We start from the raw sequence: 18,474 nt of genomic DNA, 5'->3' as shown, positions 1-18,474 counted from the left end.
TTACTAGGAAAAACCCTTTGGGATAAAAACCTAGTGAAGGAAAAAGAGTACATCATTCTATATAATATTGTTCTTTGCATCTTCTAATTTCTCCCCCTCATGTAAACTTACATCATTAAGATGGCGGAGTCCAATCCTATGAACCAATTGCTCAAAAGTTCTCCTTGGCAAAGACTTTGTAAATAAATCTGCTAGATTTTCACATGAGCGAATCTTTTGGATCTCTACATCACCATTTCTTTGAAGATCATGAGTGAAAAAGAATTTTGGAAGAATATGTTTTGTTCTGTCTCCTTTAATATATCCTTCTTTCAATTGAGCAATGCATGCACTATTGTCTTCATATATCGTTGTTGGTTTCATTTTTCCCAAGGATAAACCACAAGTTTGTCGCACATGTTGAATTATAGACCTTAACCAAACACATTCACGACTTGCCTCATGTAATGCTAAAATTTCTGCATGATTTGACGATGTTGCTGTTATTGTTTGTTTCACAGATCGCCATGAAATCGCTGTGCCACCACATGTGAACAAATATCCTGTTTGTGATCGACCATTATGAGGATCTGATAAATAACCTGCATCTGCATAACCCATTAGATCTAATTTTGAATCATTTGGGTAAAACAAGCCCATATTCATAGTGCCTTTAAGGTAACGGAGTATTTGTTTTACTCCATTCCAATGTCTTCTTGTAGGTGAAGAACTATATCTTGCTAACAAATTTACAGCAAATGCTATATCGGGTCGAGTATAATTAGCAAGATACATTAGTGCTCCTATAGCACTAAGATATGGTACTTCAGGACCAAGTAGTTCTTCATCTTTTTCTTGAGGTCTAAAAGGGTCTTTATCAACATCTAATGACCTCACCACCATTGGAGTGCATAGTGAATGTGATTTGTCCATATAGAACTTTTTAAGCACTTTCGTTATATAAGCTTCTTGATGTACAAGAACACCTTTGTTTAAATACTCAATTTGTAATCCCAAACAAAACTTTGTCCTTCCAAGATCCTTCATCTCAAATTCTTTCTTTAAACAATCAATTGCCTTTGTGAGCTCATTAGGAGTTCCAACTATGTTTATGTCATCTACATAAACAGCAATTATGGCAAATTCATTCTCGGATCTTTTCATATAAATACAAGGACAAATAGGGTCATTTTTATACCCTTCCTTTAATAAGTACTCACTTAGACGGTTATACCACATACGTCCTGATTGTTTCAATCCATAAAGGGACTTATTCAATTTTATTGAATAATCCTTTTTAGAATTTGCTTTGTTGGGCACATTAAATCCTTCAGGGAGTTTCATATAAATATCATTTTCCAAAGAGCCATACAAATAGGCTGTAACAACATCCATGAGGTGCAGATTCAAACCTTCTTGTGCAACAAGGCTAATTAAATATCTAAATGTTGTTGCATCCAATACTGGAGAATATGTCTCCTCAAAATCAATACCAGGTCTTTGTGAAAAACCTTGAGCAACTAACCGTGCTTTGTATCTAACAATTTCACCATTCTCATTTCGTTTTTGTACAAAAACCCATCTGTACCCAATAGGTTTTACACCCTCAGGTGTGCGAACTACAGGTCCAAAAACCTTTCGTTTAGCAAGCGAATCTAATTCTGCTTGGATTGCATCTTTCCATTTTGGCCAATCATTTCTTTGCCGACAATCTTCAATTGTCATTGGTTCTTGATCATCATTGTCACTTATGACATCCTTTGCTACATTATATGCAAAAACCTCGTCAATATTGACTTTATTTCGATTCCATATTTTATGATTCATGACATAATTTATTGAGATCTCATCATTTTCAACAATTTCAGGTACCTGAGGTTCTTCTGGAACCGAATCATTGATTATGTCAAAAGAATCTTTTGGGACTTTTACCCCCTCGATTAGGCCATCTTGCCTTTTTTCCCTTTTTCTCACACGAGGATTTTTATCTTTGGAACCCAAAGGCCTACCACGCTTTAGGCGTGTTTGAGATTCATTTGCTATATTAGATTGTCCAACAGGAATATCAATTCTGATTGGAGTATTAGCAGCGGGTATATGCGACTTAGTTACCCTTTTTGTGTCAGTAAAAGCATCTGGTAATTGGTTGGCCAATTTTTGTAAATGAATTATCCGTTGAACTTCTAGTTCACACTCTTTTGTACGAGGATCAAGATGAGATAATGATAATTCATTCCAACCAATATCTTTTTCCAGTTTCTTTCTTTCTCCCCCTAACGTTGGAAAAATTGATTCATCAAAATGACTATCAGCAAATCGAGCTGTAAATAAGTCACCTGTTGATGGTTCAAGATATTTTATTATCGATGGAGAATCATATCCAACATATATTCCCAAACGTCTTTGAGGACCCATCATAGTCCTTTTTGGTGGGGAAATTGGGACATATACAGCACACCCAAAAATTCTTAAATGAGAAATATTTGGTTGTTGACCAAAAACCAACTGTAAAGGAGAGTATTTGTGATAACTTGTTGGTCTGATGCGAATCAATACTGCAGCATGCAGAATTGCATATCCCCAAGTAGTCATTGGAAGATTAGCTTTCATAAGTAAAGGTCGTGCAATCAATTTTAGACGTTTTATCAATGATTCTGCAAGTCCATTTTGAGTATGAACATGTGCTACTGGATGTTCAACTTCAATTCCAATTGACATACAATACTCATTAAAAGCATGAGATGTAAATTCACCAGCATTATCAAGACGAATTTTCTTAATTGGATAATCTGGGAAGTGGGCTCTTAACTTGATCAATTGTGCTAATAACTTAGCAAATGCTTGATTTCGAGTTGATAGTAAACAAATATGTGACCATCTAGTGGACGCATCAATTAATACCATGAAATATCTAAATGATCCACATGGTGGGTGTATTGGACCACAAATATCACCTTGTATTCGTTCTAAAAATGAGATTGACTCATTTCTAATTTTTTCTGGTGATGGTCTTATTATCAATTTTCCCTGCGAACATGCAGTACATGAGAAATCATTGGACTGAAGAAGCTTTTGACTTTTAAGTGGATGTCCACATGAGTTTTCAGCTATTTTTCGCATCATGATATATCCAGGATGACCCAACCGATCATGCCAAACAAGAAATTCATTCTTATTTGTAAGCTTCTGGCTTACAATAACATGCGTCTCAATCGCATTAATATATGTGTAGTACAAGCCATAAGAGAAGGCTGATAATTTCTCCAATACACATTTTTTATTTGACTCAATTTGAGTGATATAAAGATATTCAACATCTCCTTCATTATTTGTCTCAATATGATATCCATTTAGACGAATATCCTTGAAACTTAATAAGTTTCTATTGGACTTAGGAGAATAAAATGCATTTTTAATATGCAATCTTGTACCTCTTGGCAGAAGTACTGTAGCTCTTCCAGAGCCTTCAATTATATTTGTAGTACCAGAAATAGTACTAACATTGACTTCTCGCATTACCAAAGTAGAGAAAAATTTATTACTCTTGAGAATTGTATGAGTTGTTGCACTATCAGCAAGGCACAGATCCTCATCATTGGTGTTAATGCCAATATTCATTCTTCATATAAACATAAATATCAATATTAGAGATTACTTTGTAAGAGGAGAGAAAGAAAAAAAAATAAAATAGAGGATTTTATTCATAAAAACATAAAAACTTGTACATATAAAAGCAACATGAATTAAATATAAAACATTGTCTTAAAAATTAATCATAAAATAAAACTATTTTCTAACACTCCCATCACCAATAAGGTGATCAATGCTTCCATCGGGTTTAGAAAAGAAATCACCAATATCAAGATGAGTAGTATCCATATGACCATAATCAGAATCACCATCTTCATAAGCAAAGTGTGTTTCTACATTCTTCTTTTTAAGTGATTCTTGGTAGAGTTCAACAAGATGCTTTGGTGTATAACAGGCACGGGTCCAATGACCTTTACTACCACAACGGTAACATATATTTTCAGCCTTTTTGCCATTATTTTCACCCCTTTCTTTTTCCTTTTTCGCATTCTTGTTCCACTTCTGTTGATGAAGTTTCTCTTTGAAAATTTCCTTTATAACCATGTCCACGACCATGATTAATAGCACGACCACGACCACGACCATGGCTACGACCACGGCCAAAATTACGACCACGATTATTATTATGGTCTTGACCTCGTCCATGATTATATGGATCAGATGTTGCTGCATTCACTTCTGGGAATGGAGCAGAACCAGTTGGTCGGGCCTCATGATTTTTCATCAAGAGCTCATTATTTTGTTCAGCCACAAGAAGGCATGAAATCAATTCATAATATTGATTGCTCCATTCACTTCTGGGAATGGAGCAGATTAGGCGGATCTCATGATTTTTCATCAAAAGCTTTATTGCTTTGTCCAGCCAGCCATGCATAGGCATGAAATAAATTCACAATATTTGTGAAGTCTCTTTTCACAATATTTTTGTTATGAGCAAATTAGTTGCTTTATTTCTTTATTTAATGGTATCCCAATATCCATTGCATCTAAATATATTTCAACATTTAAAATCCAATATAAGGAATTCTTCCTTACAATATCAAGGGTCACAAATCCAAATTTTGCAACGTTTCGCGTGTTTAAAACTAACACATAAAATAATAATATTAATAATAATCATCATCATCAAAATAATAATATTAATAATAATCATCGTCATAATAAAAATATTATGACAGAGAATTTTGCAACGTTTCGCGTGTTTAAAACTAGCACATAAAATATTAATATAATCAAATTTCATGTATGAAATTATTAAAATCAAATAATAATAATAATAATAATATGACAGAGAAAAATAAATCAAACAATTATCATTACACAAAAAAAAGAAAATGAGATAAAGTTTGTGAATGAGAAAAAGATTAGAAAGAACCTCGGTTAAGGAATATAGAGCGTTGTTCTTAGGGAGAAAAAAAAAATATGCCTTCACGCTCAGTTGGATAACCCTCGTGCTGATAACGTGTTATAAAATAAAGGTAATAAGAGAGACAAAGGAGAGGAAGAATAGAGAATGAGAGAGTAGGGAGCAACTTCTGTTTTTATGTGTGTCTCATTACTGATAGGACGAGTCCTATTTATAGGTACAATATGGTAACCCAGAAAGGATATAAAATCAAATAGTAAATACAAAATATTACATCATAAAGAGTAATGAATAATATGATTATCAATCATATGAGTGATTGTATAAATCAATGGACGACCATTAATTCATAACAAATTTTACATTAGTTATGAAATTTCAAATTTCTTCGAAGACGAGTAAATAAGATAACATGTCATCTATTATTGATACAAAAGATAAATATTAAGTGATACATATAAATAAAAATGAGTATTATATAGAAAAAAAATTAATAGATATTCAATGAAAAAGTTCCAAATATATATAGAACTTAAAACTTACAAAACAAAAAAGTGTTTACAGCTTTTTTTAATTTGATTGTTCTAATTTTTTCCGTTGCATTATTTGAAATAATGAAATTTAAAAAATTATAAACCAACTTAACATAATATAAAAATTAAAAAAATTCAATTTATAAACACAGAGGAAGTTTAAATGTCAATTTTCAGTTTTAATGTGTCATTTTTAACTAATTTTGTGTGTGGGCTTACAAAAGCTAATTACAACTTTTGAGAAAAATCATTAGATTTGAAAAGAAAAAAAAATGATTGTCTTACCTCATTCTCATTATTACTTTTATGTTTTATTTTAATTTTTAATAAACTTGTTAGATGAAAAATAATTTTTTTCATAATCAAGAAAAAAATAATGATAATCGATTATTCAATAATTGTCTGTTTCACTGTTGCTTAATTTCTATGTTTGCTAATTATGTAACTAATATTTACAAAAGTAAGCTTAATTTTGGACAAACTATTTACCATGCTTCATTCCCTTTACATGTTATATTTGACAAAAATTAATTGAAATAAACCAAAAAAAAAAACGATTATTTGTTGTTGTCTATAATTATTTAAAGATTTTGTTATGTATTTCCTATTTACCAGTCATGGACAAAGAAACTGATTTTATATTTATAGTATCATCATAAAAATGTATTTTCACGTCATAATTATTATAACATTGTGAAAACATATTAATATAGAGTTCTTTTTATTAAAGGAGAATTTCTCAAACGATTATCAGACATACTATGGGATATAAAAATACAAATAGTATAATTTAAGTAATTTTAAAATCAAAAGATAACATAACTTTTCAATGGTAAAAAATGGCAAAATTGTTTTGGTTAAATATGTTTTTGTCCTTAAGTTTCGGTAAATTTTGGAATTAGTCAATTTCAAAATTTTGGATCAATTTGGTAATTCATCTTTCAAAATACGTGAATTTAGTCATTTGAATCAATTTTTGTTAGGTTTATTTGATGTTTCGTACGTATTTTAGGATTGTGTTTGAGTTGTTTAGACTGTTTGATATATTTTTGCTTTAATGTTAAGTCAAATACTATTATGAAACGCGTTTGAAATGTCAACCAAACTTAACAAAATTTGATTAAAATGACTAAATTCATGTATTCAAAAGATTAACAAACTAAATTAATCTAAAATTTCAAAATTTACTAATTCCAAAATTCACGACAAAAACATATTTAACCCAAATTATTTATGTCTAAAAATAATACACATTAAAACACCGAAGAATTCAAAGTGTAACAAAAATAAATCATTTTGAATTCTACATTCTTTATCAGTTACATTTTTCATCTATGTATATCATAATTTGTGCCCACACAACTTTAAATGTACAATTATTTGATGTGTTACATATTCTTTTCGGTTGTAATTGTAAAAGGTGTGGATTTGGATTATTATTTATGCAAGGATATCTTCACTTTGGTTTTTGCTTAAACATAATATAATAATTATGAATGGACATTAACATTGTTTGTTTATCATATATTTTGATAAAGTTTTTGCCAAGCTTATATAAAGTACATGTATACATTTATTTAAGTATATTTATTCATGAGTGATAAATTACACATCAATACCTTAACATTGTGATGAGAATAATATTATTAATAATATGTTTCTAATTTAGTCGCATTTTATCTCTTTTAACTACGATAAAAAAAACAATAATATTTTTAAAATATATACTTAAATTTACTGGATTATCTCAATTCCTGTTTAAAAATGAATGTCACGAATCTCAACCACATGAGATTAGAATTTGTTAGTGCTATTATTTACCACACCCACGTGACAACCTAGTTAAACCATCATTCTAATCATCCATAAGCCCTAATTAACAACCAATTATACCACTTTCCAGGGTCAAAGTCTTTTCTATCTTCTTTACTTCACTTGACTTAGGAAAGAAGATTACGAGTTAGTGTGTGTCAAATACCTAATTAAATTCTTTAATCCAAAAAAAAAGTTGCTAATTGAATTGAATCCATTATCATACATGTTCATACCCCACTCCCCTTTACCCGAAACTCATCATCACGCTCCTCTTTTTCTTTACTTTAAGATCAAAACTCCACAAAACACTAAACACTAAACAAACTTCATGATAATACAATAATAGACATAAAAATAACATGGAACCCCTCACCCATACGCCATAATTATGACCAAACGTTACTTTCTTTGTCTTTACAAATTCTTTTCAACACACCCAAGACCACACCAGCTCATGTTTCAGGCACAAAAGTAATTTCACTCCAAATCACAATTCTTTTATAAATACATTTTCATGCGTATGTAACACACTATATATGCTCCCAATTCACACACACACACGCTCACCGCCACCACCGCCACCACCCACCGCCGGTGGAACCCACCAGCCAACGCAACCAGGACCTTCTCATTCCTTTCCTCTTTCTCCTCATCTTCCTCATCTTCCACAACCCATTTTCCATTTCTTAGAAATTCGCATACCCAATTGGGAAAAGCAAACACCTTTGTTGATACGATACTCTGTGGTGAGAAAAAGCCTTCACCTTCATTTCATCTCGTATTGAACTCTGCGTTTTCTTCTTCTTCTTTTTTTCTGCCGGGGCGATGAAGTAGTTGACGTTTCGCGAATCAAAAACGACGCGCCGCCGCAGAATGCTGTGCAGGAAGAGCTCAAAAAACGGCGTCGCTTCGGGATCGGTCCCGGTGTACCTCAACGTCTACGATCTGACACCGATGAACGGTTACGCTTACTGGTTCGGCCTCGGAGTGTACCATTCCGGCGTGCAAGGTTCGTCGGTTTTTTCTTTTTCTTTTTTTTTTCTCTCACTCCCTCTCCACCCCTTTTGAATCTCCGTAACAACCCATCTCAGATCTACGATCCGCAAAGAAAAAAAGTTTCTGGGTTGCTTTCACTCTCCTTTATTCTACAAAAAAATGAATTTTTTTTTACTTGGTTGTTGCTGCGTGCAGTTCACGGAGTTGAATTCGCGTTCGGAGCTCACGAGTATCCGTCGACGGGGATATTCGAGGGAGAACCGAAGAGGTGCGAAGGTTTCTCTTTCAGAAAAACGATTCTGATCGGAAAAACCGACATGGGACCCGGTGAGGTGAAGACGGTTATGGAAGAACTCGCGGCGGAATACAGAGGAAACGCTTACAATCTCATCACAAAAAACTGCAACCATTTCTGCAACGATGCTTGTCTAAGACTCACCGGAAACCCGATCCCGAGTTGGGTCAATCGTCTTGCCAGAATCGGTAAGTGATAACTCACCATCCACTGTTCACCGTTCACTATTCATATTCACAACCGACGACAGCAACAACAACAACAACAACGTTAACCCAACATAAACCTGTTTCTTCTTTTTACCAATAAAAAACTTTCAAGTGCTGTCTATTAATCCATTATTATTCCATTACGGGTCGTTTTCATCTCAGGTGTTATTGTTTGCTTGCGTAAATTTGAAAATTGAAAATTGAAAATCGTTGTGGTGTTGTATTTTTTTGGTGAAATTGTTGTATCTGCAATAAAAATATTCAATGATGTGGGAATTTGTTACCAGCACACACACGACCATTCCTAGAAAATTTTAAATATAGTTATTGTTGACTTTGAAAAAAAAAAGAAAGTTGTTGGATTTATGTTGACATGGATAAATTGACGTGTTTTGCAGGTTTTTTGTGCAATTGTGTTCTTCCTGTGACACTGAACTCAACAAAAGTTAGGCATCACAGAATGGAAGAGAAGCCATGTGAGGGAGAGAAGGAAGCGTTAGCGAGTGAGGGAAAGAAATCAAATTCTTCACCATCCCCTGCGAGAGGGCGCAGGGGAAGGAGTAGAACCCGACGCTCTCTCCCTCCACCGTCACCGTTGATTGTTGGGTCTTCTTCATGATCATCATCCTGAATGCCCAAAATCTTTTTTTCTTTTTTTTCTTTTTTGATTTGGCCAATTACAGTGAAGTTGCTCGATCGAAGAAAAGCAACAGATTGGATTCTGAGTTTAAAATTGTTTTTCTTCATTCTTTACATCCAATAACATTATAAAAATACCAGCCAGGAATCCCGGATTCAAAATCTACTTTTTTTTTTCTTTAATGCGTCTTTTTCTTTTGAAATTAAAGAGAGGTCCTACTTTATAGGAAAAAAAAAGAAATTTGATTCTATCTACCACACTGGAATTTCAACATATTTTTAAAGTGAAAAAGCAATCTACTATGTACGTAAACAAAAATAAAATACAAATATGATTTTTTAATATTAAATATATATTTAGCTTAGATAGAAAAATATTAAATACCGAACTTGACTAAAAAGGAGCAAGTTTCATTCTAATTTTTTTTTTCGCACTAATAATATTTCATATAAATTAGGTTAAATATGTTTTTTTTTTATATTTAAGTAAATTTTGGAATTAGTTCTATTTCAAAATTTTATATTAATGTAGTCTTTATTTTTATTTTTTATAAATGTATAGATTTAATCCTTTTTATAAATTTTTGTTAAGTTTATTTAACATTTTAAACGTATTTTATAATTATATTTAAATTAATATTAAAATGAAAATATATTAAACGGTATAAATAATTTAAATACTAAATCTAAATTAATTAAAATAAAGAGATTAATTTCAAATTTTACTCAATATTGAAAAAAAAAGATATTTAGAACCTATAAATTATAAACACTGTGACCAAAATTTTTGGTTGTGAAAATATTTGCTTAAGTTTATATATAAATGAATAATGTATTAGTTTTAATAAAATTATTAATAATTAATTTTTACCATGTTTAGTGATTTGATAAGAGTGGTCTTGTTTTTTTTAGTAAACTTTTATTCTAATTTAAATTCTCGTTTCTCTTTTAAGAATATGTTGAAAGACTTGATAAAAAAAAAATCAATGAGAGAAAACAAAACTGTATAAACAAAACCCTAGTATTTTAAATCAATTTAATAAAAAAAGTTTAGTAACAAAATTGAAAGTAGATATAATATCGGTCCCAAATTTTTGTAAAAGTGAAAGAAGTAACATGTGTCATTTACATCTATATCAACAACTATTTTGTATATATACGTTAAATTTAACAAATTAATTTTATAATGAAATTGAATTGAAACACATTTTCACTTTTAAGTTACGAATTTAATCATTTACCCTCTTTCTACTATTATACATGCATTATAATATCATGTTATAGATAATATCTTACACAGTGTCACTCCAAATAGTTTACGAAGATACTACAGTATTCAAAGATAATCATATATTTGTATATACCAAGTTTTACACTCTCCAGCTTCTGCATAATAAACTTTCCCACATGTTAAATCACTTCATTTTATGAACACAGTAAATTCACAGCTAGAAATTCTAATATTACATGAAATTTTTCGTACAAATTTATTAAAAGAATTTATAAGAAAAAACTTTTTTTCTGCTATTTTTTTAAAAAATTTTAATTGATAAGTAATTCCTTCGTGAGTAATCATTTCCTACAAAATTATAAAATTTGTAAATATTTCCTACAAAATTTATTGCAAAAAGTGTTTTATACAAAATATTTTGTAAAAAAATTGGTAAGAATTTTTTGCAATTTTTTTTCTCAACAAAATTTGTAGGTATTTCCTACGAAAAAAATTTCAAAATAAATTAATAGGAAATATGAGTTTTTTTAGTAGTGATCATAGTTGGGTCCATTAAATATGTCTCTAATAAATTGTTTTTCATCACAGACTAAAGTAAAATTTATGAATTTTTCATTATGTATTAAGTAATAGATTTTAAGTCTAGCTCAATCTTATAAAACTAATTTATAAATATAAGATTTACAGTCATTTGTATATTTTATATTGATCTAATCTTTGATCAAGATTTTCAACCTAACAGAACTAATTCTCTATTTTTTTTTTCAAATCTATAATCGACATAGAAAATTTGTTTAACTGATATATAAAATATATGTTTTAACCGATATAGAAAGCTTTTGCTATATTCCTATTATGTTTTAAGAGTTGGGAGATCACTAACAAGATCGAAGAACTTTGGTAAAGAAAAAAGGTGATAGATATTAATACTATTATTATTATTATTATTATTATTATTATTATTATTATTATTATTATTATTATTATTATTATTATTATTATTATTATTATTATTATTATTATTATTATTCCTTGTTGGAGTATGTGAATGCCACCCACATATGCATGTTTTTGAAATGATAAAATGTGCTAATGTTCTCCTAAAGTAATGCAATATTTTGAAACTGTTGAGTCTGTGTTTAAAATTATGCAGTGGAAGCAAACATTATGATCTTTCTTCTTTTTTTTTGTTGTGTCGAAGTGGTAAATGATAATGAACTAATGACAAATTAGAAGCACCATGATTTGTGGTGTGTTGCAGACATGGTGAGTTGCATAAACCACAGAGTGAGATAGTGAGACATGAACTACAGAAGAAGTTTGGTGCTGTCATTTTCTGTCAATCTCTGTCCCTATTCTTCATTTTTCTTTTTTTAGGGTTATGACTTTTCCTATTTGGACTTTCCACTTTTTCCTCTAAAGAATCTATTAGAGTCAACAAAGCTGCATCTTAGAACCCTAACTTTTGACCACCAAACCAATAATGTTTTTCATTTTTTTTTAACCTTTTTTTTTTCCTGGCTGAGAACAACAACACAACATGATTGAGGAAGTAAATGCACGCTGCTTCGTTAAAACTATGCGACCTAAAAATAAATTTCTCTTACAAAACCAACCTACTTTGCCTATATTTGGTGAGAGGTGGTGAATACGAGGAAGAAGAGGAAATAAGGTTTTGCTTGAAATTTATTATTCGGTTGGATGCGATTTTAATTCTTAAACTTTTGCACAATTAAAAATTGGTTCATATGTTAAATTTTAGGATTAAATATGTTTTTGTCCCTCAGCTTAGTGAAATTTGGAATTAGTCTCTTTTCAAAAAATTTGACAAATTTAGTCATTCATCCTTAAAGATGCATAAATTTAGTCTTTTTAACCAAATTTTGTTAAGTTTATCTGACGTTTAAAACGTATTTCATGATAGTATTTGAATTGTTTACATGTTTGACACATTTTCGTTTCAATGATAACTCAAATATTATCATAAAATGTGTTTAAAATGTCAAATAAACCTAACAAAATTTGATAAAAATGACTAAATTCATGTATTTCTAAAGATAAAGAACTAAATTGATAAAAAATTTAGAAAAGAAACTAATTCCAAAATTAACTAAAACTTGAGGAATCAAAAACATATTTAATTCTACATTTTACATAGTTTGATCATTAATCTTTAAAAATAAATAAATATAATATTCATGGTCCTATTGATTTGTTTGAACGTGTTAAACAGATTCTTGATTTAAATTGTTTGAACATATTAACTGTGTTTCAAACTAATTCTTAATGTTAGTTTGTATTTAATATATAAAAGAAATAAAATTAACAATATTAGAATAAAAACGATTATATCTATTATTTTTTAAAAATTGAAAATTAAAACATATTAAAATTTGAAAAAAAAAATACGAATTTATTTATCCCATATCCCATTATGATTAACTTTATTATTAACGGAACTAATGAAGAGATCAAATCAAGTAACAAGTGACTCTATAGTGTTGTAACGTAAAGTTTATAAGCGCTTTTTAATAGGGCATTTCGTAACAATAACATAATAGGTTTAAGCGAACGAAACGAAACATTATACTAGTTTATATCCTTAACTGATTAATCCATATTTTTTAATTTTAATGATGCGTTAATTGTTATTTTCAGTTAAAAAAATATACATAATTACTTTTTTCATTTAAATTAGTTACTATTTTCAAGAATTTAATCTCAACAAAACGGTTGAAGTTGGAGATAAAATGTGGGTTATACTTGTCACAGTTATTTTAATATTATGATTTACTGTTTTGAATCATACTATCAGATGGCAATTCATGCCAGAAAATGAATTTCAAGTTAATTTAAATGCGGGAAAAATAATTATACGGTTCAATTTTGTAAAATTAATTTCTAATTACTCAATATTCGTTATATTTTCTTTCCTCACTCTTTCTCATCAGTTCTTAAAAAAAGATAACAATGACGCATAACCAAACGTGAGCTTCATTTTACTCATCAATAATATATTTCTATTATTATAATATAGTAGTTAAGTGATTGTATTAACTGCCAAGGTATCATTTCCAAAATAAAAACTTAAGTCACAAATTTAAATTATAAAATGAAAAGGATTTTTTCATAGAAAAATCAATAACTTAGCCTACAAACTTGAATATTTTGATTGAAAATAAATTGTTATGTTTTACGGCTCAAAAACTAACCTTGACTCGTGTATACATAGAATTAGGAGCAAAAACATGAAAAGAAAATAAAAATGGTGAATAAGGAGGAGAATATGAGAGTGGTGTTTAGTGAATATAAGCTTTGTATCTAGCCTCATCAACTGCTCCTATATAACATATAATGGAGAAAATTTAAAAAGTAACAATGGTTTGTGTTTAAAATGCCAAAAATAAGAAACTGGGCCAACAAAAGAACAATAATAATTTGATAAGTACAATAAAGCAGCCACAATGCATCACTATATTGTCTGTCTGATGTAGCTGTTGCCAAGCGCTGTAAAGTGTTCATAAACCAATTTGCATCAGTTAGAATATAAACTTCAAAAATCACAAACACCACATTCATGAACACACACACATACCTATGATTGCAGTTACAGATAATCAAGTGGTTTATCAGATTATTTTTCCTTTTCTCGCACCCATTCAACGAAATTGTCCAGGATCAAGGGCCATGCAAGCTCAGGATCATAGTCATCAAGGGCTGGATAACTTATCTGTGAATAGAATGGATTATGCAGGTGAGTTATAAATTGAGAAAAAAGGATCCAGAGAAAGCACATGAAGCAATGCTTTGGTATCTTCCTCTAATTAACTAACATGCAAGTGCTACCTCGTTGCAGAAGCGGAAAAATCCCATCCATTGATCCATGTTTATGACCTTGTAATCATTTTGAGTCTGCCATAAACAGTAAACAATTAAAATTCATGCCATAACCAAATATTCCACAAGTATTCCACAAATAGTAAAGAATTAAAAGTCATGCCATGACCTGTGTAAAAGCCAAAGCCATTACTCACCTTCAAATATTCCACAAACGAGTTGACTTGGGGCGGAAATGTTGAACCCAAAACAAGAGTAAGTAACTCACAAATGCTCTCTATATCAATGCTTTTCTGTTTCTCCTCTGGAAAATTTTGACAAATTTGATTTAGTATAATTAATAGTAGTTTAGGGGAACAATCGAAGTTACAACAGGTTATATGATTAAGAAGAGATTTTCTAGCCAATTCAAACTAGCAGATATGGGGAAAGTAAAAGAAAAGGTTGAGATCAGATGAATGTAAGCTTACACTATCTCAACTTTGTAGAATAATCACTTGAATTGTGAAAAATAAACTCAAACTTCGACATAAATGGACAAAAAGAAGTTAATATTAATGAACAGGAAATAAATTAAAGCTTACCTGTTAAACAATATTGGAAAGCATATGAATAGAAATCTGCAAAGTTTGATGGCCTCCTGACCTTTACAGTAGATGTCAAATTAAAATTGTTAGAAACTGAAAATAATTCCATCATAAATAAAGTACGATGGCCAAAAACTAATTTCTACATGAATAAGCAAAAAGTGTAAAACTTCAATAATTGTACCTCTTTTTCTAGGTCTGAAAGTGCCTTCCTCAATTTACTAATTGTATCGGCCCTTAATGCTTTTAAGCCTCTCCTCCACTCGTCCTATGAAATTTTGGAATATGTACGTGATTTCAGTATAAAGATGGTTAAGAAAGATACAGCGAAAACTACATGATTGTGCACCAAACGTTAAAGAAACTTACATTATATTAGTGACTTCAAATATTTATGCGTGAGTTTGTATTTAAAAGTTGAAATAATTCCAAAATAAGTTTTATGAACAATGAACATGATAATATACATACCAATGTAAAATATCCTTGCTCCTCAGCTTTCATTTTCCTGTAAAATTTTAAGATAATGATGTGAGAAATAAATACTATGGTGCCGATTGGTAACTAAGTGCACCAAATAACTTACCATGCAAGCATCAAAACCCTCACATCTGTATGATTAACCTCCATAGCAGCACAAAGTGTTTCGATTCCCTCTGGGCTGAAAACAAATTAATTAAAATATAACAAACCTACTTTCAAAATGCAAACACCTTCATCCAGAGAATGCACAAAAAATAGCACTTATACACCAAAAATCACTTTCACAGTTTAAACACGTCATTTCTTCATTTGATGTTTTTGTTTCTTTCTATTTCCCTTAATATAAAGGATTGATGTCGTACATGGTATGATCCATGTGATCCAACCCAAGGCACCGTTCACTGCACTGCTGAAGGAGGACCTCATAGTACATAAGCTGAGATTATCAAGTATTTGGTGCAACTATCTGCTAGTACAGCCTGATAATCATATCCTCTACCTCACAACTCACCATATGACTCTTAAGCATTTCCCTGTGTCAAGACGACTGCAAATTGCAACCACTCAAACAAGCTGGTATACTAAATTTCAAGCCTACATGCTGAAACTAATCCGCAAAAAACAACTTGAAATTTCAAACAAACCAATTCTACTCATTAAATGAAGCAACATAAACAACAAGAAATTCCCTTGAACAGAACCAACAGAATTCCAAACCAAAATAAATTTCAAATCATTACTAAATGTCCCATCCAATTGAGATACGAAAGAAAGATAATCAAAGCAGCTGAAGGGTTGTATAGTCAAAGCAGATAATCATATACACAATTTCGTCACTTACTACCAAATGCCTGATAATACAAGAATTTATCGAATTCTTTATACTTTCAAGTCTTACCCTGTTACCTTACAATCATATTTGTACTTGGAAACAGAATGAGTACTTCGGTATAATAGGTATAGGGCATTACTGTCATTTGTCCATACATATACCCCCTAAGCTCGTATCTACTCGTGTAAATTCACCTATCTATATTAGATGAGATATAAGTCTATAGTAGTTCGTTCCAGAAAAGCAATTAATCATTGATTAAATGCTATCTAGCTCCAGCGGATCAACGTCCAAGGTTTGAAACTTGTATTAAGAAAATGACAAAAAGGATAATGCAACTTGATATACACATATTGAATGGAAGAGAAAAAAAAAACATGTTTCGATGAAGCACACTTACTCAATCATCCCGCTTGACCCATTAGCAAATGAATAGAATAAACTATCAATTCGTTCAGATTCCTTCGAGCTTGCTTTACTTGAAGCTGAAAAATCATGTATGTATGATTAGAATACTGAACAATACCAGTCCAATTATGTTTGACCAAAGGCATAAACATGATAAAATAACACAAACATACACATGGAAGACATCAATGACCAGGCACTGAAGAGTTTGATTCTGATGCCTCGTTCTCTAAATTAAAGAGGACTAATTGAGGTGAACCGTCCATGCTCAAAGTACTTAACAGCTTCTATCAGTCTTTGCTTGAAAAAGTACTAAATTGACTTGATAAATACAGGGGAAATACTTTTTCTTTCTTAAGATCTAAACTCTCAAGTAAGAATTCTCTTCCACTAGTTCACACCCAACTACCACAATCCCAGAACCCCACTGAATTATAATAATAATAAAAAAAAAAACTCAAATATATGTGTTTGTATAGAAAAGACGAAGAGAAGTTTGTGGTCACGAACAGACAAGCAGAGAGGACCACGAAATAGGAAAAGAATAAACTTTAAAAAGACCACAAGATATGCAAATAAATTTCAATTACACAAAACACCAAGCACTTATAACCCGAGCTTCAAAAAGTGGTGATTCCAACTATTACTAGAGGATGAAAAGAGGGAAAATTGTATAGAAGAATCAAAGACAGGGTTAATTATGAAATAAAGGGGTAAAATTGAGAAATTGGGAATGGCGTACCGGAACGGTAGAGATCGGTGGCGGTGGGAGTGGAATAGGATTGACCCGTTTTTTTGGATGCAGAAGAGCGTCGCATCTTCAACCAAAAATCCAGAGATGAAGATTGTTGAAAGAATTGAACGCGCCAAATTCAAGAGAGAGAGAAACCAAACACGCGTTTTTCTTCCTTCAGCTTCTTAGTTTCTGGTTCTCTCTTGGAGAGGTTGAGGATGATGACGTGGACACGAAGAAGTGGGCTTTTATAATTGTGATGTTTTGCTGTTTCACATTGCAATTGACTTGTCAAGTTTTTATAATAGTAACTATAAGGACTAAAGATATAGTTTATTAAGTGGAAGGACCAAAAAGTAAGAATGTTGTTAAACCGTAAGGACCAAATGAGTAATATTTTACGTTATATAATCTGGTAAAATTTTCAATTTGTTACCTCTTTTACATCTTTGAAAAATTATTCTTAGCGGAGACGTCTATTTTTTTCACGAGAGCCAAAATAGTAACTAAATACAACTGAATTTAGTTGTTTTCAATAAATAAATTTTTAATTATCCAAACTTAATACTATAAAGGAAGTATACATGTTGTATAAGATTATCAATTAAATATCATAAAACTCTTTCACGGAGTTACTAGTATTTATCTATTTTTTAAATATACATAATATTATACAAATAGATTATGATAATATAATATTATTAATTTAATATATAAAATAAATTTATATTTATTAAAAATAAAATAAAATATATAAAAAAAATATGAGAGATTAATTGATAAATAAAAAAAATAAAAAATAAACAATTTTATAAAAAATTTATAAAAATAACGATTAATTTTAAAAAATTTAATAATTAATTATATTTTAAATGGTAAAATTAATATGGATAAAAAAAATCTATTTATTCTTATAAATATATTTCAATTTTCTCAAATT

General features: G+C 30.4%; 2 protein-coding genes across 2 annotated transcripts; one reads left to right on the top strand and one right to left on the bottom strand.

Annotated features, from left to right (window-relative positions):
- Nucleotides 1–7,707: 7,707 nt before the first annotated feature.
- LOC114166809 (deSI-like protein At4g17486) lies at nucleotides 7,708–9,589 on the top strand. The gene is made up of 3 exons (XM_028051648.1): nucleotides 7,708–8,293; nucleotides 8,476–8,763; nucleotides 9,183–9,589. Exons 1-3 carry the CDS (start codon nucleotides 8,158–8,160, stop codon nucleotides 9,401–9,403), a joined length of 645 nt encoding a protein of 214 aa, XP_027907449.1. The 5' UTR covers nucleotides 7,708–8,157; the 3' UTR covers nucleotides 9,404–9,589.
- Nucleotides 9,590–13,909: 4,320 nt separating this feature from the next.
- LOC114166808 (DCN1-like protein 4) lies at nucleotides 13,910–17,821 on the bottom strand. Its single transcript, XM_028051647.1, has 10 exons — nucleotides 17,544–17,821; nucleotides 16,794–16,878; nucleotides 15,665–15,739; nucleotides 15,550–15,586; nucleotides 15,263–15,346; nucleotides 15,076–15,136; nucleotides 14,689–14,795; nucleotides 14,501–14,566; nucleotides 14,250–14,384; nucleotides 13,910–14,161 (listed from the first exon to the last, which is right to left on the bottom strand). Exons 1-9 carry the CDS (start codon nucleotides 17,617–17,619, stop codon nucleotides 14,289–14,291), a joined length of 687 nt encoding a protein of 228 aa, XP_027907448.1. The 5' UTR covers nucleotides 17,620–17,821; the 3' UTR covers nucleotides 13,910–14,161; nucleotides 14,250–14,288.
- Nucleotides 17,822–18,474: the final 653 nt, after the last annotated feature.

The sequence above is a fragment of the Vigna unguiculata genome, chromosome 10, assembly GCF_004118075.2.
Source record: "Vigna unguiculata cultivar IT97K-499-35 chromosome 10, ASM411807v1, whole genome shotgun sequence".
Classification (NCBI taxonomy): domain Eukaryota; kingdom Viridiplantae; phylum Streptophyta; class Magnoliopsida; order Fabales; family Fabaceae; genus Vigna; species Vigna unguiculata.
Note: the sequence above shows the minus strand (reverse complement) of the source record. Positions and strands in the feature narration are given on the sequence as shown.